Source organism: Lissotriton helveticus, chromosome 10 (assembly GCF_964261635.1).
Source record: "Lissotriton helveticus chromosome 10, aLisHel1.1, whole genome shotgun sequence".
Taxonomy (NCBI): domain Eukaryota; kingdom Metazoa; phylum Chordata; class Amphibia; order Caudata; family Salamandridae; genus Lissotriton; species Lissotriton helveticus.
In genome coordinates this window covers 187,247,351-187,272,673 of record NC_136071.1, presented here as the reverse complement: position 1 = coordinate 187,272,673, position 25,323 = coordinate 187,247,351, and the positions used below count along the sequence as shown (strand labels likewise).

Here is a 25,323-nt window from a genome sequence, read left to right as displayed (position 1 = left end):
GGGTAGGAGTGTTCTGCTTAATTCAGATACTCTGTCCATCACCACCCCCTTTTGAATCGTCAAGGAATTGATGGGCTGGCTCTACAGTGGGTTAAAATACTAACTCAACCACATCGAACTCTCCTCATTTCTGTCATCTGTCACTAGCATCAAATGTGAGGCACTTGAAGCTTCAGCCATTTTACTGATGCTATTCAAAACACACCGGACCTAAGTGGCATTCAATTTTGGCAGTTGCCAACTTGGCCACCAAATACAAGCAAGTAACTTTGAGGTCCCCCGGAAACTGTAGGAGCGTGATGGAGGTCCCTGACAATACATATACGGTACAGTGCATATCCAAAGGTGGGTGCTGTAAACTACTTTGGCTCATGCTCATCAAGACCTGTATAGGCCTGATACTGTCGACTCCTGCTCAGCTAGTCAGCCTCCTTGGGCACATTTGCAGAAGGTCAACAGCAAACTTACGGTTTTTGACACTGATGTATCTTTTATACCTCCCTTTTTACCTCTTGTGAGAAAATTCATTTATTTTCTAAAAGCAAAGATTTATTTGACAGATCCATGAAATTGTCTCTCCGTAAACTGAGCCACAAACTATGCCGGGAAATCCAAGACTCTATATTCTGGGACTCCTTTTGGGCTCTCCTCCATATGGTACATGAACATTTTTAGTTAAACTGTGAAAGCCCATTGTTTGCTCTGCCTTCAGCTTTTAATCTTCTGTTCCTTATTCCATTCCATTGTTTGGATAGTCCTTGTTCCCTCCTCTACCTATCTTCCTTACCCTGAAGTGATCCGAAACAGCGTTAAATGCTTTAGAAATAGGGCTCCCGGCTATATGGTATTTTCTTTTCTTTTTTTTTTTTAATTTCCATGTTTATTCATCCATATTTATTTTTGGGATATTTTAGCTATATTTATCCTTATTTATTTTGGTTTTTGTGTAGAAATGAAGTTGTAAAGTTACATTACCATATTTATTTAACTGATAGAAACACACTCATACTTTGATGTCTGTAGTGATATAGCTATTTAAGCTGCCAAATATTACGTAACAATACATCCACTAAATATTAGCATTATACCACAAATGTATGTTGTCATATGCCATTATTTAAAGAAATGTCATCCTGTTTTTTAATTTCCCATGCTGTTCATCTGCTCAGCTGATGGGCTACAATTCTTGAAAGACAGCACCAGAGTCACTTAAAAGAAGCACAATTTTCTGTATTTATCCACTTTTAAAAATAAGTCCAGACTGAAAACACATTGTTTTCTGTCTGTATCTGTGAAAAATCTCTAAAAACAAATTGCATTGATAATTTATCTGAAATTATTCATTTCCTTTCACAAGTGTTATTCTTCTCTTGTAGGGTTTGGTGATCAAGTGCCAGAAGCAGTATACTGCTGCACTGAATCTTGGGTGCAGTCCACTAACTGCAAATCCTATAGCGTTAGGTGGGATTGGAGAACAGCAAAGCTTGCTTTGTAGCTCCAATCTGGGAACAGTGGCTTCCTGCAGGGAGTAGCAGAAAGACCCTTTGAGTGCAATCCTAGATCACAACTGGTCTGCTCGGCACAGACCCATCCAAAATTATGGGTTGGCTATTGACTTTGATTAATCTATTATTTTGGGTGAAATATGCAGATATTTGATAGTGTGCGCTGTTTATGCTATTGACTGTATAACACTGATGTCGGAGCATGTTGGTGTCTTTAGTTTAGAATCAATTTGTGAGATAAAAGATTGAACAATCAGTAAACTGATGCATTGTAAGTTGGTGATGTAAAATAGTTCTGCCAGCTGCTGCTGTCCTGGAAAACAATGCACCTCATGCATTGCAAAGGAAGCCGTCCCTAGGAGGCGGAATCATAGCATCTGGTAAGCGAAACATACCCTCTAAAGTTCCCCTTTTAGGAATGTAAGGATTATAGCGCTGGCTTTATTTCAGAAATAGGAGGGTAAAACTTATTTAAAGAAAGAGGAGGTAGGATTATACTTGAAAGGAGTATTCCTCAGTATCGAAAGATGAGGACTGTAGTGACCTCCCCAGTCTGGGTACCTGCCAATGACTACGCCACACACGGAGCTTAGTATTACACATCTTTATTCTTCTGCATGGAACCGTGAACTCCACATTCTAAAAAATTTGAGATTGTGCTCCTTTGAACAGAGACTACTTATATCTTAATCTCAATTTTTACGCAGCTATTTCTGCAAAGGTAGATTCCTTCTATTCACCAAACTTTTTTAAAGTTGGTAATCAAATCTAATATTCTATTCTATTCTTATTTACTTTTATGGATATTATAATTCCACCCCACTTAGTAGAGTTCTGCTAGTTTTCTTGTGGTATTACCCCTTTTCAAACCAGTAGCCAAAAAGTAAATCTCTTTACCTGCACAGCTTTGAGGACAGACATCAACAACAACAGCAGCACTGGCTGGCCTGAGCCAGGAGTGATGCTTACTGTGGAGCTTCTCCTAACCTCTGGCCTGCCCTGCTGGCACTGACGGTAAGATATTCTGCACAGCACCAGTGGCCAGGCTGGCTGGCTGGGATGTGATTGCAGGATTTGGGGCTGATAGAAACAGTGTGCTCCTGCCTTGCATTGCCTGGGGCTCTTAAAACGGCATGGGAGTGTAATAGGCACTCTAATCATTGGTGCCTTTTCAGATAGGAAGCGAACGTTTTCACTTTACAAGTAGTTAGCCTAGTAGTTAGTAGACCTATTACCTGCACCCAGCTGGGCCACGCTGTATGATCTGACTGTGCTGACGTAGTTGTGCTCTGCTCCATATGAGCACTAACCATTCTATACCTTAGCCAATTTCTTTATTGATTTTCAATATAATACAGTTATAGATCTAGAAAAAAACAACCAAATAAAAAGAAAGCCGTCCATTTTCCATATTGACAATATTACAGGAGATGATGCAAGAGCCAACGACATCCCAAAAAAAGTAGCATTATACCCCACTGTAGAGAAAGAACATGTACATCACAAGTAGAAACAAGGCCATCACCACAGGTGACCTAACAATAGATGATGGCTATCTCATAGTGCATACAAAAAGTCAGTTCATAACTCAATACCACTTTCATTTAACTCTGCAGACATAGCACCTTCAATTCGAACCAGCATCGTTGACCGTTCCAACTTCTTCGCCAGAGCCACTTGACCGCTCCCGAGCCCAGTCAATAAATGGCCCTCATATTTCTTTAGGCATGCGGCATGAGTTCCCAGAACGTAGCTAATTGCGTCTGGCCATAGGTGACCTCTCTGATCCAGTTCTCGGTAGTAGGTTTTCTCTTCCTACCCCACAGCTGGGCTACTTAGCGAAGAGCAGCAACAGTGCATGTAGTTTGCGTTTCTTAACGTGTGTATCCCTCACATAACCTAACAAAGCCAGTAGCGGGGATGGAGGCAGTGAAATCTCCAAAATCAGGTTTATGGCCTCAAATGTCGCAGACCAATAATCAGTGATGGTTGAACAGGCCCACACCATGTGTAAGAAAGTGGCGGCAGGAGCCCCGCAATGCCAGCAACAGTCATCCTGCCTTAATCCCATTGTGTGTAGACTAAAGGGTATTCTGTAATAGCGGTGCAGAAATTTGAAATGAATTTACCTAAGTTTATAGTTGGGTGACAATTCGGTCATCTGGGCACAGCAGTAAGACCATTGGTCGTCAGTCAGGGGGGACGGCATCTCGGCAGACCATTTATGACGAGCGTTAGAAGTAGCCCCAAGGGGATCTTTTTGCATGGACGTGTACAGTCTGGTGATGAGCCTACCTGAAGATGGTGCCCGCAAAAGGTTTTCCAAAGCGTTTAGTGGGGTTGGCTGGTAGGGGAAGTCACTGTGTAGTGCCTTGCAGGCAGCCCATAGTTTGTGATACAGGAATGCCTCACCAAAGGGCACTGTTTGTCCTTCCTCTGCAACTGGAGGACCTCTGAACATTCCCTCGGGGTACAGGTCTGCAAATGTATTGAGACCTCTTTTGTACCACCTTATCACTTATCTCATCTTTAATGTTGGGCAACATAGGATTTTGTGCAAGAGACGTAGAGGGGGCATATAGAACCCTTGCTCCCGACCTTCTCTGCAGTCCATCCCAAGCCCACCTTAGGGTCTCCGAGGTGTCTGCCATCCCTGGGCTGCTGATAGGACTGATATATAGCTACCCTAAGAGGAACAGGCGCCACCACATCCGCCTCTACTGCCACGTGAGGTTGGAATGGCGTCGGATGCACGCAGTAATGCTGGAATTGCGCATGCGCACATAATGCGTACAATTTCATGTCTGGCGCGCCCAGCCCACCTTGAGCAGTTGGTAACGACAAGAGGGCCCATGACACCCGAGCTTGGCCATTCGCCCAGACCAAAGAGACTAATAGAAATAAAAATTGCGGTGTCTTGAACAAAGGACTGGTGAGTACCAGTGGCAAGTTTATGAAAAGATATAACAATTTAGGCAAAATAATCATTTTGACTAGTGCGATTTTACCTGCATGTGATAGTGGGAGTTTAGACCATAAAGTTACCTTTTCCTCCAACCAGACCATAGCCCTCCCAAAATGTAAATTCCAAAGGTCTTGTAGGTCTCGGCTAATCCAGACACCCAAATACTTCACTTGTTCCTGCTCCCATTTTAACAGGAATTCCGAGGTCACCGCCCTGGTGTTGTCGGTTAAGGGGAAGATCACAGATTTTGCCCAATTTATGTTCACCCCTGATAGCCCGCCGAATTTGATGAACTCCCGCAATACAATGTCAGGATTACGCTCGGGGTTGAGAATATATAATGTTATGTCGTCCGCATAGAGCGAAATCAACAGACTACGTGCGCTGAATTCTATCCCCTTATCAGTGTTGTGTTGACGGATGCGTGCAGCCAACGGCTCCATCGCGATAGCTTCGCGATAGCAAACAACAAGAACGACAGCGGGCAGACCTGCCTCATGCCACGTGTTATCCGGAAGGGGTCAGATACAATATTATTCACCCGCAACCTGGCCATTGGTTCAGTATATAATAATCTGATCCATTGAAGAAACATGGTGCTGAAACCCATCCGTTCCAAAATTTCGAATAAGTATGGTCATTTGAGCGAATCAAAGGCTTTTGTCGCATCCAGGAACACCCCCGCCGCCTGCACATCGGGGTGTAAATAATGCAAGGCAGAAAATTCCGTTCTGAGGTTATGCGAGGTTGATCTCCCGGGAATAAATTCCCGATTGATCCGGCAAAGCTTTAATGGGAAGTAAAGGCTGCAATCTGCTCGCTATCAATTTAGCCAGAATCTTCACATCCACGTTAAGCGACAAAGGCCTATAAGAGTCTAGAACGGTTTCCAACTCATCAGGCTTGAGCAAGGGGATAATGATTGCTTCGCGCATGGAGCTTGGTAATCTACCAGTATCATGCGCTTCCCCATATACCGCTAAAAGTCTGGGGGCCAGTTCCTCCACATATGTTTTATAAAAGGCAGTCGTCATACCGTCAGACCCAGGGGCCTTATCAAGGGGTAGGCTATTAATAACATCAGTGACATCTGCAACCGTGAAGGGTAAGTGCATGTATTCCCTATGACTATCATTAAACCATACGAGGGCCATGGAATCCAAAAATTCCTGCATGCCTTCCGGGCATTCAGTTTGTGTAGCTGTGTATAAGTGAGCATAAAAAGAAGAGAACTCATGCAGAATAGCTAAGGACCCCCTAACCATTTGTCCATCCTTATCCACTAGTTCAGGTACATAGCCATAGAGCGCGGGGTACGGAGAATACCGGAGAGAGTACATCCAGGTCTGGCACCCTCGCCATACCGACGTGCCTCCGCGTACTTCCCCAAGAATTTCACCTCCCTCTGAGCCTCCTCTTCGTATTCTAGCAGTTTAATCTTCAGGTCAGCCAGGAGATCTGACTCCCCGTCAGTATTAATTCTCCCTTCCTATTCTTTAATCTGTGCCTCCAAGTTGGAAAGGGTGTTTCTAATAGCTTTGAGTACTCCCGCCTGCCTGGATATGCACTGCCCCCTAATGACCACCTTAAACGCCTCCCACAACGAGGCCTCCGTGTCAACAGAGCCCGTGTTAAGCGTGAAGTAATCCACTATATCAGAGAGTATCTCCTCAAATGCCTCATCGAGAAGCGCATGCTGAGGGAGTCATTTATAGTCCTTTGTTGACCAAAAGGATGATGTTTTGGACATGTAAGTCCTTGTCCAGGGATGAACACCTCCCATTTCTCAATAGTAGCTTGTGTTATGGCTGGTTAACGGCCGTAACACGAACTCCCATTGAGAAATGTGAGTATGTGAGCAAACAGTGTTCAGTTGCCTTGTAATTAGCCCCTCTGGACTGCCGAACAGAGGTCGGTTGGTCCCAGGACAATTGTGTCCGCTGAACTCGTAATCCGGACCCTAGTGTCCAAACTCTTCTGTTTAAGAACAGGAAATAATTTGAATTTGAATTTGAAGGGATTTGTACAGCGCTCGTACACCTGGCGGTTTCTTGGCGCTAAATAGTATTTTCAGAAGGCCAGTGGCACTGCTCTGTGTTTTCTGTGAAACAAAACCGATTTTGTGGGAGCAGGAACTTTTTATGTCTGTACTAGGCACAGCTTTAGCTGTTTTACCAAGCTCATATCATCTAAACCATACTCCTGTTAATAGTAATATTACATGTAGAAAGGAGCTTTGAGGACACCTTCTTCAGCTATTTGTTTTCAGGGGCAGCAGTAAAATTTCGGTCAGCCCACAAGAAAGCTTACATGGCAACTGGTCATCCTTCTTTAAACACTGGCCTGTTTCAAAGAATCAGTAGTATCTTGGATCATCTAATGGGACATGCATTTGATAATTACACTGAAGGATATGTTGAGATGTGGCATTTTGCCTGGGCGCGAGAGTCAAGGATCTAGTTGGGCAACAAGAGCGTGTGAATCCATAAGCAGCAGTGGATTTTGATTTGTTAAAAAAAAAAGATTTGGAGTGGCAGATTTGGAATGGACGTTATTTGCACAGCTGTTGCCTCTGGAAGCAGTTATGCGTAATCGTATGCAGCATGCATTTGAAAACCATGCATAAAGTATGTATGCTTCACTGATAAGAAATTAAAGATTTGCTACATTTGTGCGTCCATGAAGGCGCAATACAAACTTAATCAGCACACAACAGAAAATAGTAATACTTTGGGATTATAGCCTAGTTAATTCCGTTATTGTTTGATGTAGTTCTACGAGCCATACTGTTGCCCTTTAAGTGTTGTACATAACATATAATTTGTTAAAGGTACATGTTTTTTTCATTATGCTTGGTAAAGGTTACATTCATGATTTCTTGGACCATGAATGTTCATTAAAAAAACAGTTAACCATCTCACCTGAAATGTTCTAGAGAGTTAAGGCCAGGCCTATTGACTTTGCCAGTGCTTATTCTATCATCTGTCTGCCACTCACTACACAACTTTCCTTCTCTACCATGGAAAGCACCCATCTTTCCCAATGCTCTATAAATTACATGTTTATTTATTTATTTATTTTGAAAGTTTTATATAGCGCGAACAAGATCTTCGCAGATATCAGAGCGCTTTACAGAGGAGGGGAGCATATATACATAGATACATCAATAGTGTTAAAAGTACAGTGAGGTGATATCATAAACAATCAAGTAAGACCATTTCAAAGTCGAACAAAAATGCAAAGGGTTCGAACAAGTAGTACAGATCAGTATCGAGTCTTTGAAGTTGATCCCCAGTAGTGGTTCAAGTGTATTTAGCCATGAGGATCGCTTTTACTTCTTTCTTGAAAAGTATGGTAGATGGGATGAGCCTGGTTTCAGGGGGGAGTGAGTTCCAAATCCTGGGAGCCATTCCTGAGAAAGAGCGTTTATACGTTTTTTCCTTGCGGAATCTTTTAGGCTTTAGCAAAAGATTGTTTGTGCCTCTAGTGTTTCTGGAGCCTCCAGAAATCGTCAGCTTCTGAGCGAGGTATCTAGGTGAGCTCAGGTGGACAGCCTTGTGCGTCAAACAAGCAATTTTCAGGTGTATTCTGGCTTCAAAAGGCAGCCAGTTCAGGGATTTGAAGTCAGGGGAAATGTGTGAGTGTTTTTTTGATCCAGTGATAAGTCTCGCTGCAGCGTTTAAAGAGGCTCTTATGGGTGCCGTAGTAGCTAGGGGGAGACCGCAGAGGGCGGTGCTGCCATATTCTATTCGAGGTATGACTAGTGATTGTACAGCAGTTTGGAAGTCTTTGGCTGGCAGGAAGGGTTTAAGTTTCCTAAGGGTGTTGATTTGGTAGTTCGCTCCCTTAGTTGCTTTGTTGATGTGTTCCTGCATGCTGAGATTGGTGTCAAGTGTTATGCCCAAAGATTTCGCTGAGTCCACGATGGTGGGTTGAACATTGAGTGCCGTTAGGTGTTTAAGCCACATTTGTGCGGTAGTGATCTTTGCGGGAGGTGAAATCAGAAGGAACTCTGTTTTAAGGGCATTGAGTTTGAGATGATTAGCGGCCAGCCAGGATTGGGTGCTTCTGATCGTTGAGTTCAAGAGCGTGATGTCTTTGGGTGATTGTAGTTTGAGATAAAGTTGGGTGTCATCAGCATACATGTGGAAGTGTACATTGGATTCTTGTAGCAAGGTGGTGAGAGGTTCCATAACTAGGTTGAACAAAGTTGGGGATAGGGAGGATCCTTGTGGTACGCCTAGCGATGCAGGTCTTGGCGCGGACATCAAGTTGTTGCTCTTGAATTTCTGCGACCTGTTATGCAGAAAGGACGTGAACCATTTGAGCACAGTTCCAGATAGGCCCATTCTTGTGTTTAATAGTTCGAGTAAATTCTCATGTTTGACGGTGTCAAATGCGGAGGAGAGATCAAGGAGGATGAGGAGGCAGGTATCGTTATGATCTAGGATTTGAAGGGCGTTGTCAATTATGTGAGTCATAGCAGTTTCAGTACTGTGATTTGCTGGGAAGCCTGATTGATGAGAGTTGAGGAGATCAAACTGAGTAATGTGTTTAGTCAATTGTATTTGTGCGCATTTTTCCAGCAGTTTGGCAAGAGTCGGAATGTTGGTAATGGGACGGTAGTTGTTTAGGTCAGAGGGGTCGGCTGTAGGTTTCTTTAGCAAGGGTGTGACTTGTCCAACTTTGAGGGAGTCGGGAATGGTTCCTTGTTGAAGTGAGCTGTTAATGATTTTAGTCCAGAGTGGAAGGAGCGACGGGGTAAGGACTTTAACAGCGTTAGCAGGAAGGGGGTCCGTGAGGTGATTGGATGGTTTCAGAGTGCTGAGCAGTCTGCCAATTTCTTCTTCCGTGTAGGTGACAAAGGTTGACCAAGTGGCATTGTTTTTTGGTTTAGTGGGTGCTATGCAGTGGGTTTTGGGATAGAGGCTTGCGTCCATGAGGAGATCATTCTTTATGTTGTCAGTTTTTTGGTTAAAGAAAGAGGCGAAGTCTTCGCAGGAGGGAGCTTCGCACATAGTGTTGAGAGGTTGGGGTTGTTCTTTGGATTGTGTTCGGATAAGTTCAAACCGCTTTCTCGGACGATTTTTGGCTTGGTCGAGCTGATGGCTGAAGAAGTCTGATTTTGAGCGTTTTATTTTCCTGAAGTAGGCATTTCTCTTTTTCTTCAGGGTTTTTAGGTTCAGTGCAGAGGGAGCTGATCTCCAGGTGCGCTCTGCCATTCGCATGGCGCGTCTATCGTCATTGAGACTCCCGTCGTACCAGGGATTGGAAATTTTTGCGGAGGCTTTTTTTAGCTGCAAGGGTGCGACTTCATTAATTATTGAGGTCATAGTGTTAAGATAGTGATCAGTCAAGGATTGGACGTCCTTAACGCCAGTAGGAGGAAGCAGTAAGTTGCAGCTGTTGGGGGGCAGAGAGTTTGAGTTTAGTTTTTTCATGTCTCTTTTCCAGACTTTGGGCCTGGCGGATTGAACAGGGTTAAATTTAACTTTTTCATTGATGAAGAATGATATAATATTATGGTCTGACCAGTCACAGGGTTGGATAGATTCGAGTTGGATAGAGGCCTCTTTGGAGATGATAAGGTCGAGGGTAGGGCCTTTCTCGTGTGTCGGACTGTTGCAAATTTGAGTGAGGTCAAGGGCGTTAAGGAAATTCTTCAGACCTTTTACCACCGCATCATTATGATCGTTCCAGTGGAGGTTGAAGTCACCAAGGTATATTTGTGAGTTGTCGCCCGGAGTTGGTTGAGATCATATCCATGATTTGTTGGGAGAAGGTAAGGTTGTCGCCGGGTGGATGGTAAACGCCGTGAAGAGTGCAGATCGGTTTGCCCTCACTGATAATATCGAGGCAGATGTATTCACAGGAGGTTGGGGAGGGTAAGGAAGGGGAAGTTACTTTCAAGACAGAGAGGTTGCTCCTGTATATACATGCAATTCCGCCACCTTTTTTATTGCCAGACCTGTCAAGTCTGGTGATGTGGTAGTTGGGGGGAACCAGAATGTCCATTATAGGTGTAGAAGATTCTGTTAGCCATGTTTCAGTCATGATGATTAAGTCAAGATCCAATTTTAGGATGAGATCGGCGATAGCGGAGGAGTGTCTAGCGGCTGATCTGCAGTTGAGGAGAGTGCATTTGAGACGGGGTGTGTCGAGGGTGGAAGGGGGTTCTAGAGCGAGGGGCACTTTACTCAGGTTACTATGGATAGCGATTCTCTTGTTCAGTGTGGGGGGTCTAAGGGGATTGGAGTGAATCGTAGGAATGGCAGTGAGAGTGTCGGGTGTGTTGCTATGGGGAGCTGAGTCGTAGGAGCGGAGGAGGGTGATTGTGTCGAGGTCCGAGAGAGGGTTGCAGGAGCGATGGGGGCGGTTTTCGCGGTTGTGAACAGGGATTGAGGTCCAGTGCGGTGGGAGTCGAGTGCGAGAGTTCGCCGCCCGGGTGGAGGACCAGTTGGGAGGGGAGGTGATGGTGGAGGCGCGTGAGGGGTGTCTGGGGTGTGTGCTGAGTGATTGTTTGATGATGTGAATGTCTTGTTTGATCTGGTGGAGGGTGTTGGGTGAGGGGTGACTGGAGTGTGATAGACAGAGTAGTTGTTGTTTGATGATGTGCATGTCTTCTTTGAGCTGGAGGAGGGAGCCCGTAATGTAGTCCAGTGTGGGAAATGTGTTGGAGGTGGGGATGGGAGGGTCGGGCGTGGATGACATAGGGGAGAGGTTGGTGGTGTGGATGAGAGTATTGGTGGTAGGCGGAGGGTGCAGGGTGGAGGATGGACTTTATTAGTGGTGAAGGGGGTGGAGGTTGGGTAGTGGGGGGTGAGACTGGGGGGGGAAGTGGGATTGTAGATGGTTCTTTTTTGAGGGGGTGTAGTTGAGTTGATGGAGGTGGTGTGTTCTGTGTGATTAGTTAATGGGTGGAAGTGGGGGCTGAGAATGGGGGGGGGGGATAAAGGGTAGGGTTTGCCTTTGTGTGTGTCGGTCTGATGCTGATCTAGGTTAGGCGGGTTGTGGGTGGGAGCTGTGGTATCAGGGGTGAGAGGAACGGGGATGAGGGCTGGTGTGTAGGGGGAAGGGGTGAGGTGGTTGGTGTATGAGGGAGAGAGATCTATGTCTGTGCTTGAGGGGTGTGGGGTAGCTACGGTAGGTGGGTGTATGACTAAGGTGCCGGGAGTGAAGGAGAGGTGCATGTCGTTTTGGGTGGGAGCTGTGGTATCAGGGGTGAGAGGAAAGGGGATGGGGGCTGGTGTGTGGGGGGGAAGGGGTGAGGTGGTTGGTGTATGAGGGGGAGTGATCTATGTCTGTGCTTGAGGGGAGTGGGGTAGCTACAGAAGGTGGGTGAATGACTAGGGTGTCGGGAGTAAAGGAGAGGTGCATGTCGTTTTGTGGCTGGGCTAGGTTAGAATGAGTGTGGTTTGAGGCTGTGGTGTCAGGGGTGACAGGAATGGGTGTGTTATGAGAGGAGGACAAGGTGAGGTTGGTGGGGGGGCCGCTGGAATGTGTGGGTGAGGGATCTATGTCTGTAAATGAGGAGTGCGAGGTAGCTACATTAGGTGGGTGAATGTCTAAGGTGCCGGGGGTGGAGGAAAGGTGCGTGTCGTTTTGGGGTTGAGCTAGGTTAGAAGGGTTGTGATTGGGGGCTGTGAATTCAAGGGTGATAGGCCTGAGGGTGCTATGAGTGGGGGTCCGGTGATTGGAGAGGTGTTGTTTGAACGTGGGGAACAGGTTGTCTAGTAGTTCCAGGTTCTTATCTGTGGATTGAATTAGGATAATCCCGTTATTGTATATAGTGATGGTGTTGTTTGGAATCTGTCTCCGTCAAAACTAGCAGACACAGATCAGAGTTCTTGCTAATCCACAATTTTCAGTTTTGACAGTCTGGCATTTGATTTCTAGTTTGTGAAAACCCAAGCGTATACATTTTGTTTAAGAACATCATCAAATGCAATAGAAAAGCAACAATCTGAGTTAAATCTCTATTTTGTGAAAAGATACCGATATCTTCAAGAATGCTAATATTCCACAAAATGAGACATTTTGAGAAAATTCGAGAGTGATCCTGATTTCTCATCCAGGAACTCTGTGAGCGGCATTGAAAGAGAAAAGAATATTAGTGGTTCTAGGAAGCCTCTAATACAAGGGCTCTAGAGCAATGTCAGGAATATTGGAAAAATATTCCCGAATAACGAGTTTGTTTGCCCACATCACTGTTGACACTATTTCTGGAAAACGACAACGTTGTGGAGGATTCTACTCAGGAGGACCAGAAGTGTGAAAGAATGTAGGGTAAACATAAAATAGTACATCTGTACTGAAATTGTGTTGAAAATCCATTCCGACTATATATTAAGAAGCTGTTGGTCAGGAGAATTTAATTGAGACACTCCTATTGTGATGCATGTTGGAAAAACATGTTAGTGTTAATCTAGAGCATTAATTTACAACTTGAAATTAGTCGAAATATTGGGCGTGAGTGCATATGGCAATTTTTCAAAATCTGTGTTTGATACTAGAACAGCCTTCTAGTAGAGAGAAAGAGGGAAATTAGAATTTGCAACCGGTGGATATGGGTTTTAAAAAAAAAAAAATACATTTAGGGATTCAAATGTCACACTTCTTGTTTTATAAACTTGAGATCTACTGTCTCCTTTTAATGGTGTTGCAAATTGCTTTTTTAGAAACTTTGTCCTTTAAATACAAACCTACCTAGTTGTGTGCTGTGATTAGATGCAAATTGGTGTCAGTAATAGCAGAGACTCTTTTTACCAAGTGTACTGGGGCTGTTTACGACATGGGCAGAATGCGTTTATTCACTTGCTTTTAGCACTTACTGAGCAACTTAATATTACTCTAGATCCCACACAAGCATGTCCAGCCTCTTTGTAGCAACATTCGTGCAGATATTTTGCACCTGTAAATGTAGAGTGTCCCTTTGCATAGGAGCACAGCTTATTGCAAATTAGGAAATTACCTTATCTCGGCACTGCATTGCAGATGTAGGTGCACAGCAAAAAGGGCACACTTACTGCAGGATATCTTCCAGATTTCCCTTAATGATTATCCTATGAGATGGGGCAAAAATAACCCCAGGGGACTTCTAGGAAACCCACACACTTGGGGGTACATTCAAAAAGTCTGAAAGGAGATGTGATCTAATGGCATGTGCTGCCGACTTTGAAACTGAACAACCAGTTTCGAGTATGCTCAACATCCTGCGTTTCTGGGCAATTCATGTAATCTCCCACTGCTAAAAAAAAAATCTGACCCTTTTTATAAAAAAAAAAAATAATCTGACCTTGTGTAATGAAATATGGTACGCATGTGACGCGCTCTGATATCTTTGGGGCAAGTTTGTGCTATATTCAGCTACAAATAAAGTCTGCCACTTTCTGGTTGGGGCTCCATACCCCACACTCGAAAGGCATTCCTCAGATGCGCCTGAAGACACTGACAGCATGAAAGAGTCTGTACTATCAGGCTTTTTGCAGAGACACCCTGCACCTTGGATTATTTAGAGAGCTCTTAAGGGCCCATGACAATAAGTGCGGTTTGAGAATACATGCACTACTGGCTTATTTCAGGGACCTTTTGAAGGATTGGGGGGCAGCCTACTGAGAAAGAATGTCTCGGTAACCTCATTTGTGCATGCTTCCTGCTTAGCCCTCTCCACTATATGCTTTATTTCTGAGAGTTAGCATACATACTGGAGGGAATGTGTTTTGTTTACTTTAATAGGTGCATTAAGTTGATTACGTTCTTTCCTGAGGAAAAGGAAATGTCCAGAAAATTTATTATAAGCATTTTTTCTTTCCCCATGTTGGACTTATGTTCTGATTTGTTGCCTTTGCCTCAAATTGTAAAGCGCTCTGATATCCTTCGGGATCAAGTTCGCGCTATATAAATAAAAAATTCTCAGACAGTCCTTTCTTCCTCTAGAACTTTTTCCTCTTTTGAATCTACTGTGTCACTTTGAATACTTGATGCGGAATCATCTTTTTTTAATGGCTGGTCTTCCAGAAGATGTTTACTATTATTTAGTCACTTAATTTTAAATCATAGCAGAATTATCAAACTGTCGAAACTATATATTCTGCTGCTTATAAGACCGGATGTTGTGCCAAGACAAGTCTTTTTGATTAAATGTGATGTCCAATGTGTTGCAAGGCATTTTGTGGTTTCCCAAGGACATAGAGGGCTTTGAAGCTTGCCTGTCGATTACCATTGTTTGGCTTTCCTTTCAATTGCCTGGTTCTTATTTGTGTCCGAGTCTGTCAACCTGGTGTTAATCCCTCCTATGGAGCTTTGCCTCTTTAGCATCTCTTTAATTGACAGGCATCTCTATCTCCACTGCTTCTTTTTCAAGCACTACTATTTTCTTCTTTATTAAGCACTCCATGAGCATGCACGTTTTCCAGCTGTCTCCCTCGTGTACTTCTTTTCCCCCTACTCACCTTGATGCTCTTAGTCCCCCAAGTGCTTCTGCTCACACGCTCCCTGTTGCACTCACCCATTTGCTTCTTCTCATTGCCTCCCTGCGCCCTCTGTGTTGCTTCCTCCCAACAAGCATCCACGCCTTCTTTCTCCCCCCCCCCCCCCATTGTGCCTTTCACCCAACTGTGGCTTCTATTTTACTTTCCCTCGGCCCTGTGTCGCTTATGCCTCCTTCACCTCCCCTGTTTTGATTATGCTTTCTGTGTTGCTTCAGCGTATTCCACCATCCTTCATATTTCTTCTACGTTATCTATACTCCCCTGTATTGCTTTGGCCCCTCCATTCCTTCTGTTAACCCCAGCTCTTGCTCACTTTATATAATTCTTTTTTTTAAGCTTAAAAAGCGCCTGCATCATTTTGTAGGCACACGCATGCATGGTGCGTGTGTCTACAAAATAACAGCGCGCGCATCAAAGGCTTTAAAAAAATAATAATTTAACTTTAGCCATGCTGCACAGAAAGTCAGTAGGTCACCAATGCGATACCTATTGGCTTTGTCAATGTTTTTTGCTCAGACTTTGGACAGTCAGAAGTTATACTGTCATGCCGAACAAAAGAGAAACACCAGTTTTTCTTGTTTGTTATCGAAACTGTAGGTGTGATTGAACACAGACCAGATTTTTTCACTTGAGTTAGGAATAATTTGGCCAAAGAAAACGTCAAATCGATATGATTAATTAAGTGAGGAGGGTGTGACAAGACAGGTGGTGTAGATCGGTCTGAAGGATAATACAAAGGGAGGCAGCTGGACCTAAGGTGGAGCCCCCAGTACTTTGCTATCCATGACCATAACATTTTATCATGTAAAATAATCAGTTTGTGGTTTGGGTGGCTATAGAGCCATCGACAACACAAACACTTTTGTCATTGTATAAGTTAATGCACCCAAGTATCTGAAAATAGGAACCTAAGCCTGCCAAAACCTGCTTTGTAATTGTTTACTCATTCTGACATTCTACCTGAATTTCTCACTCTGGTTATTTTTTGCCTGTCTTTAAATATGATCAGCTACTGCCATTTTTCTAAGATAGACAATCAAAATAACTCTTGTCTACTATTGCTTCAGCTTTCAAGTGTCAACTCTGGTTCTACTGACTCCTAAAGAACCTCTTTTGAACCAATGTACATGTTTTTATTGTAATTTTTGTAAACGCCTACTATGGTTTCTTTTAATGATGAGTTCATGAATGAATTCCACTGTCTGTTGATAATTCATTTAATTTTCTGCTTAAAAATAATGATTGTTTACCTTATTGAGGTGTTCACTCTAAAGGTTCTGACTATAGGTCAGGCAATCTATTTTGTTTTCAGTATCATTATATTACTAAAATGTTTTAAATTACTTTTACAGGTTGTTTCTTTCTTGAACTCGCCAGTTGGCCATTACTTGGAAGACCATCCCTTTGTCTCCTTGTCATTATTGGTGTTTGTTGTGATGTCTGCCATTCCAGTTGGGTTGTTCCTGATGCTCTTGGTAGGAACAGCAGTGTCTGCCTGCATTGTGGTGATCTTATTGGAAGGTATTCACACACTTCTTGTTACAATATTGTGATTATTTATACATTTCTCACCATAAAAACATTGGCTTTAATACTCTTCTCCATATCTCATTAGTAAAGCCAGTGTTTGATTAAAAGAAAAAAGAGCAAACATTCTCAAACCTTTTGAGGAGTAAACATGTTGAGCTCAACTTTGGGGGGTGTACTGTAGCAATCTGTTTTTAAGTGAAGCTTGGTTTCCATACAACAATCTATTTTCAGTAGAGGGAGCATACTAACCAGCTTGTGCCTTACATAAAATGTAAAAATAAAACTACATGTTGTGTGTTTGCGTTGAATGAATGTTGGCACTCTGTCGCATATATGTTGACAGGATTATTCCCCACTCCTACAGTATTCCGAATCAGAAACTAATCCATTGCTCACTACGACATCGAGTGATGTGCCAAATGCTACAAATGCAACTCCTGGCGTAACCTTGAAAGCTTGTCCAGTTGAAACTGGGTGTTTTATTCTTCCTTCATTTAGGATTCTGGTCTAGAATGTGGCCGGGGTCTCTAAACTATTGTCAGACCCCGACTGGTGCACATTCATTGATACCTTTGACATAATTTTGTTGCAGGAAACTTGGAGTCTGTCCGCGCCTCATAGAAGCGGTTTTTCCACTTTTGACATTGCTGCTACTAAGAAAAAGCAGGGTAGACCCTCGGGAGGTTTACTGGTCTGGGTGAGGAATGCTATAGGGTCCAAAATTAAGCACTTGCATTTAGATTCGCTGGATATTTTGGCATTGGAGCTGACTTTATCTAGTGGTTGGAAAGGCACATTTTTTAATGTGTATAATAGGGTGGACATTGCCACAGAAGAAAGCACTACTCTACGTACACTGGACGATGCATTGTCTAAGCACATGGATTACACCCCCACCATAGTAGCAGGTGACTTTAATTGTACGTACAAACCTTTTGCTTTGACTACCCCTGATCTGACTAAGGATTGGGATAGGGAGTGGTCAATTTCACCACTTAATTTGCCGAAGGTAAGATGGACGAAGAGAGGTGGTCAGTTGCTAGCCCTCACGCTGCAGCATGACTTGAGAGCAACTAATGGAAGAACAAGATCAGACCTAAATGGGGCCCACACCTTTAATAGACCAAATCATTCAAGCAGAATAGACTACTGTCTAATTACTCCCAATCTATGGCCTATAGTAAATGATATGGCTGTGGTGAAAGTGATCACAATGCCCTTGCTCTTACTCTTCTTATGCAAGGCAATGTCCAGCTCCATAAAAGAGGATGTCTTAATCCAGGAGTTTTGTCCCTTACTAATAATTTGAGGTCGGTAAAATTGAGTTGGGTAGAAAAACATCCAGAAATGCTAGACAAAATTAGGAGCAAAACTAGGGACTTAGGCACCTTGACAAAATCCCTAGCTCTCAAGCGGTAATGAGTTTAGGCTCTTGGCATGAGCAGCTCTATAGGGAAGTCAGAGAACTGCTTAGCCGGCCAGCTAAGACACGAGGAAATGGCTGTCACTTCGCTGGTCTGCAGCAAAATCCTAAAAGTTCCTGGTTTAACCGGAAGTGTAGTAAGTCTAAGGGGGAACTTATTAGTGCCATTAACCGAAAGGTCCACTCTGAGATTGTGCTCTGTAGAGCCAAGTACAGACAGGTTATTGCCAGTGCTAAAAAAGAGTGGGAGGCTTTCTTATGGTCAACTTTACGTACAGCACTTGTAGATAAAGATTCTAAGACCTTTTGGAGAGAGGCCATTCACTGGCTTAAAGGGGAAAGACCAATGTTAGAACATAATATACAGCCTGAAGAATGGATGACTTACTTTGCGTCCATTTATGCTATTGACAGCTATGTAAGTGGCAAGATAAATGAGGCTGTGGGTGAGGGGTTGATCGGGGAACATGAACCCCTGGTCTTTTCACTTAAGGAAACCCAACTGGCAATTTCATCCTGTGCAATGGGCCGTGCCCCAGGCCCTGACAAAATTCCAAATGATTTGTACAAAGAAGATAATTCATTGTGGGGCACGTACATTAATATGCTATCCTATCTGGTCTTGGCGGGAACTCCCGTACCGCCATCATGGCTGATTGCAGAAATTGTGACGATCTTTAAGAAAGGTGACAAAACCAAGCCCTCGAGTTACAGGCGGATAAGCCTCATTGACTCGCTTCAAAACATTTTTTGCAAACAGGTCTTAGGGAGGCTCCAAGAATGGATGACGGAGTTCCAAATTTTAAGTGACTTCCAAGCTGGTTTTCACAGTAAAGTTAGCACCTTAGACCAGGTTTATCGTTTTATTTGTATTTATTGGAAAGAAGTGGATGTCAAAGGTGGGAAATTATATGTGGCATTTGTTTTATTTATTTATAAATCTTTTTATTATTTTAAAACAGGAAAAAAGGAATAGACATATCCGGTGCCATAATGTTGATAATAGGGTGAACAGGAGCAATAACAGGATAGACGTGGAGCAACAGAAGAATCTGAGGGGCCAGCGCGAATGAATACGAAATAAGACTTGCAACATTACAATCGATAAGCAGTTTAAATGCGGACCCTCAAGACCCTCCCACCCATAAAATCAAAACAGCAAAAGAATCATGGCAACCAGACATTGGAATCGAAAAGACAGAACCAGGATATTTCACCAATATTACTAGTAAAGGAAAAATTAAAGAGAGTGAAAAAAGGGAAACCATATGAGCGATAACAAAAAGAAAACAAAAAACCCATCCCACCACCCTGCACCCCTGCAACAGCTATCGCCTAACCCCCACTAGCAGTGTGCCTGTCGCCCCAACTAACTAAATTCTAAAAGTAGAAAAGAGAAACTGTGGGGGAGGGCATTTCCATATAAACTTCCGGTCCCCTCTCCCCTGCCAGAGACCAGCCCCCCCTATGATAAAAAAGTCAATAATATCTATAATCATCAAAGAATACATTAGGGGGAGCCGTAATGCACCGCCCAACCTCCAGTGAGACCAACAGCCACAAATTCTACATCCTTTGAGGTCTTAATACCAGCTACAGTCGATCCCTCTCAGCCCTGGCCCTTCCGAATCTTTATGTGAACCCCTCCCATTAGTTCAGCAGGAGAATCAAAGTGAAAAAAGAGTCTGAATAAATGTAGTACAGTGCAATTCAAGGTCAGCAAGTGGCCAAGAACTTCAGCAGCACCGGAACACTCCTTCATGGACGGATAGTCCCAATATAGTTTTCTCCAAGATCGGAAAGTCACCAAAGAGGGAAGGAATGGTATAGAAGTCCAAGGACAATCACCCACCGGATTCTCCGGGAAGGAGACGCAAATCGATTTTCCCAAAGTCAGCAATGATGGTAGGTATGCCAATATGTTCAAAACACTGGGTTCAGGATTTTCCAGGAAACCAACCAAGGGCTGCTGCTCTTCTTGTCGCACGGGGTCCTCATTCAGAATCAAGAGGGTCGTAGTTGAAATCGTAACTTGTGGTAATACCTGGGATGTAACAGAGTCCGGTTCCCCACACTCCATCGCCAATAAGCCCGTCATCATTTTGTGAATCAGGGCATCCACATGTGAATGCAATGCCCCGATGGCTGCCAATATCGTTTTTAGCGACGGCTCACTCTCCGTCCGGTCCATTTCTTCACGCTCAGCAACGATATCGTTCACTTCCCCCGGGGAACCGGTTTCCTCGGGGGGGGGAAACAGACAGGAGCGGACCGGACGGCGTCGGAGGGGACTGATCGATTTCTGCGGCAACAATATGTGTCTCGCTTCGTGAGCGAAGGCCCCGACTCGCCGAACCCCGGCCGGGCCACACCGGGTCCGCGGGACAGACCTCCACCCCCGGTCACTGTCATGCCACGTCACTCCTCCCTCAATGTTGGTCAGGCAATTGAGCGCCGTCGAGATCGGGCGAAGAAAAACCCCCCACTACGGTGGACCGGACCCTGACTGCCACTCACGGCCGATGTTGTTCAACTACAACACGGCCAGGTCAAAACTCGACGCTGGATTAGGCCGCAAACTTCAACTCGACGCAGCTCCGTCACCCAGTGCCTCGTGCAAAGCTGTGGGGTGTGCTAAAAGAGATGGGCATGCCGACAAACATTTTAGACATCTTAATTATACTCCCCTTTTCTAATTCAGCACAGGTCAGGTGGGGCCCAAAAAATGAAGTTACTGATACCTTTCCTGTACAGCTTGGTGTACGACAGGGTTGTGTGCTTGCGCCCACCCTTTTTACTCTTTTTATCAATGGTGTTATTAATTTCCTGGTATGGGATGGCTGTGATGCCCCAAAAATAGGCACTAAAAGAGCTCCCGCCTTATTATTTGCGGATGACACGCTTTTAATTTCAACGTCACCCCAGGGTCTCCAGCAACTTTTAAATGATTTTATACATTTTTGTAACGATAGGGGTTTGTTTTTAATGAGGGGAAAACTAAGTATATGATTTTTAATAAAATGGGAAGGAAAGTATTAAGTAGACCGATATGTGCTGGCAATACCAGACTAGAACAAGTAGATGTATTTGACTACTTGGGTATTCGAGTGTCCCCATCAGTACACTGGGATGGCCATATGGAAAAGGTAAAACTAAACCAAATTGTTCAGTGTAACCACATTAGCAAGATTCATAGAAAAACAGTCTCGCGCCAAATTGCTCCAGCACTTGAGATTTACAACACTAAGGTATTGGGGAGCATAATGTATAGAGTAGAGTTGTGGGGGACAGGAAACATAGCGCCGCTAATTGCTGTTGAAAATCGTTTTTTAAGATCATTAGTGGATTTATCTCAAAGTTCCCCAATGAAACCTTTGTATATGGATCTGGCACATAGAGAATTGATACACAAGGCAAATTATAGATTGCTAATGTTCTGGTTTAGATTATGGACTGTGGATGAGCTTGGACCGTATCGAGAGACTCTGCTAGATCTCTTGAGATTCCCCAAAGCATCAAAAAAACAACTGGTTCAGTGCCATACAGAAAATCCTGGGGAAGCTGGGCATGGATGCTTTTTGGTCAAACCCGGGAAGTATGAGCCTAATCTCAAGAGCAAGAATGAAGGAAGTGTTCTGGGAAATCACCTTACCAGAGGATGCTTTAGTCTCAGAATCTAGCCTGACCAAAGACTTTCTTAGATTTAAATGCTCGTTATCCTTCGAATCAAGTATTGATGAAATTGTTCCTTCATTTGCATGGAAGCTTTTCCTGCAATTCCGTTATAAAACACTACCTACCAAGTTGTTTTGTTCAAAATAATCGAGCAGTATTGGCTTTGATGATCTCTGTCCGACATGCCGAGGAAGCTCGGAATCTATTCATTTACTTTTTTTTTTGCCCGTCCTACTGGTTATTGAGGAAAAAATGGATTGTCCCGTTATTTTCTCTAGTAGAAGTGGTCATTATTTAGAGGTGTTACAAGCTCTGTGCACTGATACTGTGCGTTTGGCCTTTCTAAATTTTGGCACGCGCTCTGGATCAAGCGAAGGAAATTATGTTCTTAAATCTTTTTGCTGCCCATAAGGAATGGCTTGTCCCGATCCTTTTTGTAATGGTTTATGATCTTGTATCTATTGGCTCTGTAATCCACCACATTAAGCACTTTAATTCTGTTTTAACAGATTTGTCATTGGCTGCTATTGCATATTGCACTTTTTCCCATGGAGTTTAAAAAAAAAAAAAAATTGTGTAATGGTTTTAGTAACTTTTTATACTGTTTATTTTATCATTGCTGTACGTTTTTGTCTCTGTTATGCTGTGTATATTTTTCAGGATCCTTGTGATCGTAATAAAAGTTACTGACTGACTAACTGAATGTAGCCTTAAGGCATATAATGAATCCAGCCTGGTCAACACACTAATCGCATTGGCATACCTCGGACAAAGTCTGTAAGCTCTGAAAAGCTGGAAATATAATTCAAATCTGGGTTCTTTCTTTCCCTGGCCATTCATGGAGAGACCCTTGCAACAAAAAATAAATAAAACAAGAAGTGGTCGCTTGTGCCTGTTTTACTTTGTATGTTAGAACCAAGCCTAAACCCTCAGATTAATTTGGCTTCAGGGCTTTCCATCTTACCTGCCTCTATTTGAATGAACTGACTGCGGTGTCTTATAAATTTGCTCTCCTGCACCAAAAGGTAATAATGTGAGCCTTTGCATAGGAATAGGTTCGAGGCATGTGGGCTGCTAAATTCATATCTTTTGCATATCTTTTGCATTAGATCGCCGCCTAGTGTTGGGTCCGGATGATCGCACATTGTTGTCCTGGAAGAGTCTTCGAAGTATCCTGAGATAGGTGGCTCCTCCCCTGGACTACAGTGCGCATGGGCATCGGCTCCATCCCCAGATTGTTTTTTTCCGCCATTGGGTTCGGATGCGGTCTCGACGTCTCTCTGTCGAAACCGAGAAAAACTAGCTTTTTACGGCCAAAAGGCCTTACTTTCATCGCGTCGGTATTGTTTGCGCACGGTCTTGAGTTCTTCCGTCTCTTTGAGTCGGATTCTACGGAGTCGTATCACTCTTCGGACATCGAGGCATTCTCATCGCAACACGACCGCAACTTTTCAGCATGGAGCGGAGCCCGTTTAAATACTGTCCCGTCTGTGGGTCGAAATACCCACATATCGATGTGCACCCGGTCTGTAACAAGTGCCTCTCGCCGGACCACAACGAGGACAACTGCATGGCCTGCTCCAGATTCAGGTCAAAGAAGACTCTCAAGCTTCGGCGCGCGGTGCGCCTTGAGGCCAGACAAGCGGCCCCGGATCCAGAAAACATCTTCGGCGACCAAGAAGAGGAGGGCCGGAGCCATCATCTTCAAATTTCACCGCCCGCGACGGACGTCGAGGCAGATCCGGAAGACGACGATGGAGTCGTGGGTCAAGGCCTTGAATACGTCGACGAGGTAGGGGACGTCGAAGAAGTTTATGGGGCCGCGGAAGATAGCTCGGGTGATGAGCTATGCCCCGAAGGTTATGCGGATCAGGCTCGGGTCACGGGATCGCCAGTCGGCCTTACCCAAGACCCCGTACCGCAAGCCACGGCCCCGCCACGGACATACTTGCTGTGCTGCCCGTAGCGAAACCGAAACTGAAACCAACGGTATCGACTACACCTAAAATGGCCGACCCGAAACCGAAACTTACGGATTCAAGCGTCCCTAAGATGGCGGCCGTTCCACCAAAGAAACCGAAACCTGCTGCCTCATCGACTCCGTCGGCATCCGGTCCACAGAAGTCGAAGAAAACTGTCGATCCGACAGTGTCGACATCGTCGACAGAAGAGGTTTCCTCTAAGAAGGGAGTTCGGCACGGGTCGACCGGCGCGACGCCTTCAAAGCCCGCTAAAGCTGGCGACAAGACTCCGGCTCCGACTGGGGGGACGGAGCTGGCAAAATCACACGGATCGAAAGCTGGAAGCTCAACACATCGGTCCAAGGACTCTGTGTCTACGGCTGCAGCGTCAACGTCTAGGACTCAAAAGGGCCAACAAGATGTCGGATCCGAGGCCAGGGTGAAGGCCTCCTCGTCGGCGCAAAGTGCCGCTGTGAGTGACGCGTCCCCCATCGCCGCTTCACTACAGAGAATTCGAGAGAAGGCATCTGCGACGTCGGCTCCGATGCCATCGCACCAGAAGCCGATGGACTTGCCGGCGAAGCCTGCTGGTAAACTTCTCTTCATTCTGCCGCCCAAGGAGGCTCCGAAGGCCTTTACGCCAAAAACGGCGCCAAAGACATCGGAATCGTCAACGTCTGGAGCGCTAACAGGTCGACTACTCGACTCAGGAGAGGATTCTGAGCGTTTTATCGACGCAGACACGGGCAAATTGACCCTTTACAAAAGAAAGATCACTTCGCAACCAGTGGACTCTTATGTTATACCACTGAAGAAGAAAAAGCTTGCTCAGGACGCTTCAGTCCTGATGGAACCTATCCAGCCTCCCCCTAGAAGGAGCCCAACACCTTCCCCAGACCACTCTGAGGGTGAGGGTTATGGAGAAGATGACCAATATACATTCCCCGTCAATGAACCCGATGCACAGCAAGATTCCTATGACGACATAGGTGACCAAGGCACACAGGATGTGGGGCAGGACCAACAGCCTTTCAGTGCACGTGCATCCCCAACAGAAGATTCTGCAGGTTTTCATGCACTCATTGAACGGGCAGCTGCTAATCATGATGTGGACATGCATGCCGACCCAGTAGAAGAAGACTTTCTATTTGACACTTTTTCAGTCTCTGAAAGGACAGTAAAGACACTGCCTATGCTTAAGGGGGTCCTTAAGCATGCTGCGGACATCTTTAAAGAACCCACCAGGGCAAGGGTGGTCAATCCACGCATCGAAAAGAAGTACAGACCAGCCCCTGCAGACCCTGCATACATTCGGGGACAGTTGCCTCTTGACTCCCTTGTGGTCGCAAATGCCCGCAAACGGGCGAACTCCCAAACAACGGGTGAAGCTCCTCCCCCGGACAAGGAGTCAAAAGTGCTGGAGGCAGGGGGCAAAAGGGTAGCTGCGCAGGCTGCCAATTTCTGGCGTATTGCCAATACACAGGCACTATTGGCACGTTATGATAGGGCGCATTACGACACCCTAGAGCAAGTTTTACAACACCTGCCTCCGCAGTTTCAAGAGGCTACCAGACTGCTTATAGAGGAGGGAAAACTAATCTCTAACGCAGCCATAAAGTGTGCACTTGATGCCGCAGACACAGCAGCTAGGGCTATTAACACTAGCGTTATGCTGAGACGACAGGCGTGGCTCCGCATATCAGGGTTTAAACCGGACATTCAAACAACCATACTCAATCAGCCCGTCAATCCTGATAGACTGTTTGGTCCTGAT

General features: G+C 44.7%; 1 protein-coding gene across 7 annotated transcripts in view; it reads left to right on the top strand.

Moving 5' to 3' along the window:
• Window positions 1–25,323, top strand: part of LDAF1 (lipid droplet assembly factor 1) — a 294,437-nt gene that overhangs the window by 114,843 nt on the left and 154,271 nt on the right. For all 7 annotated transcript variants that reach the window (XM_078665073.1, XM_078665072.1, XM_078665070.1 and 4 more), the window contains one exon: window positions 16,313–16,481. In XM_078665073.1, coding sequence (XP_078521199.1) covers window positions 16,313–16,481 — 169 coding nt within the window. The remainder of the gene's footprint in view (window positions 1–16,312; window positions 16,482–25,323) is intronic.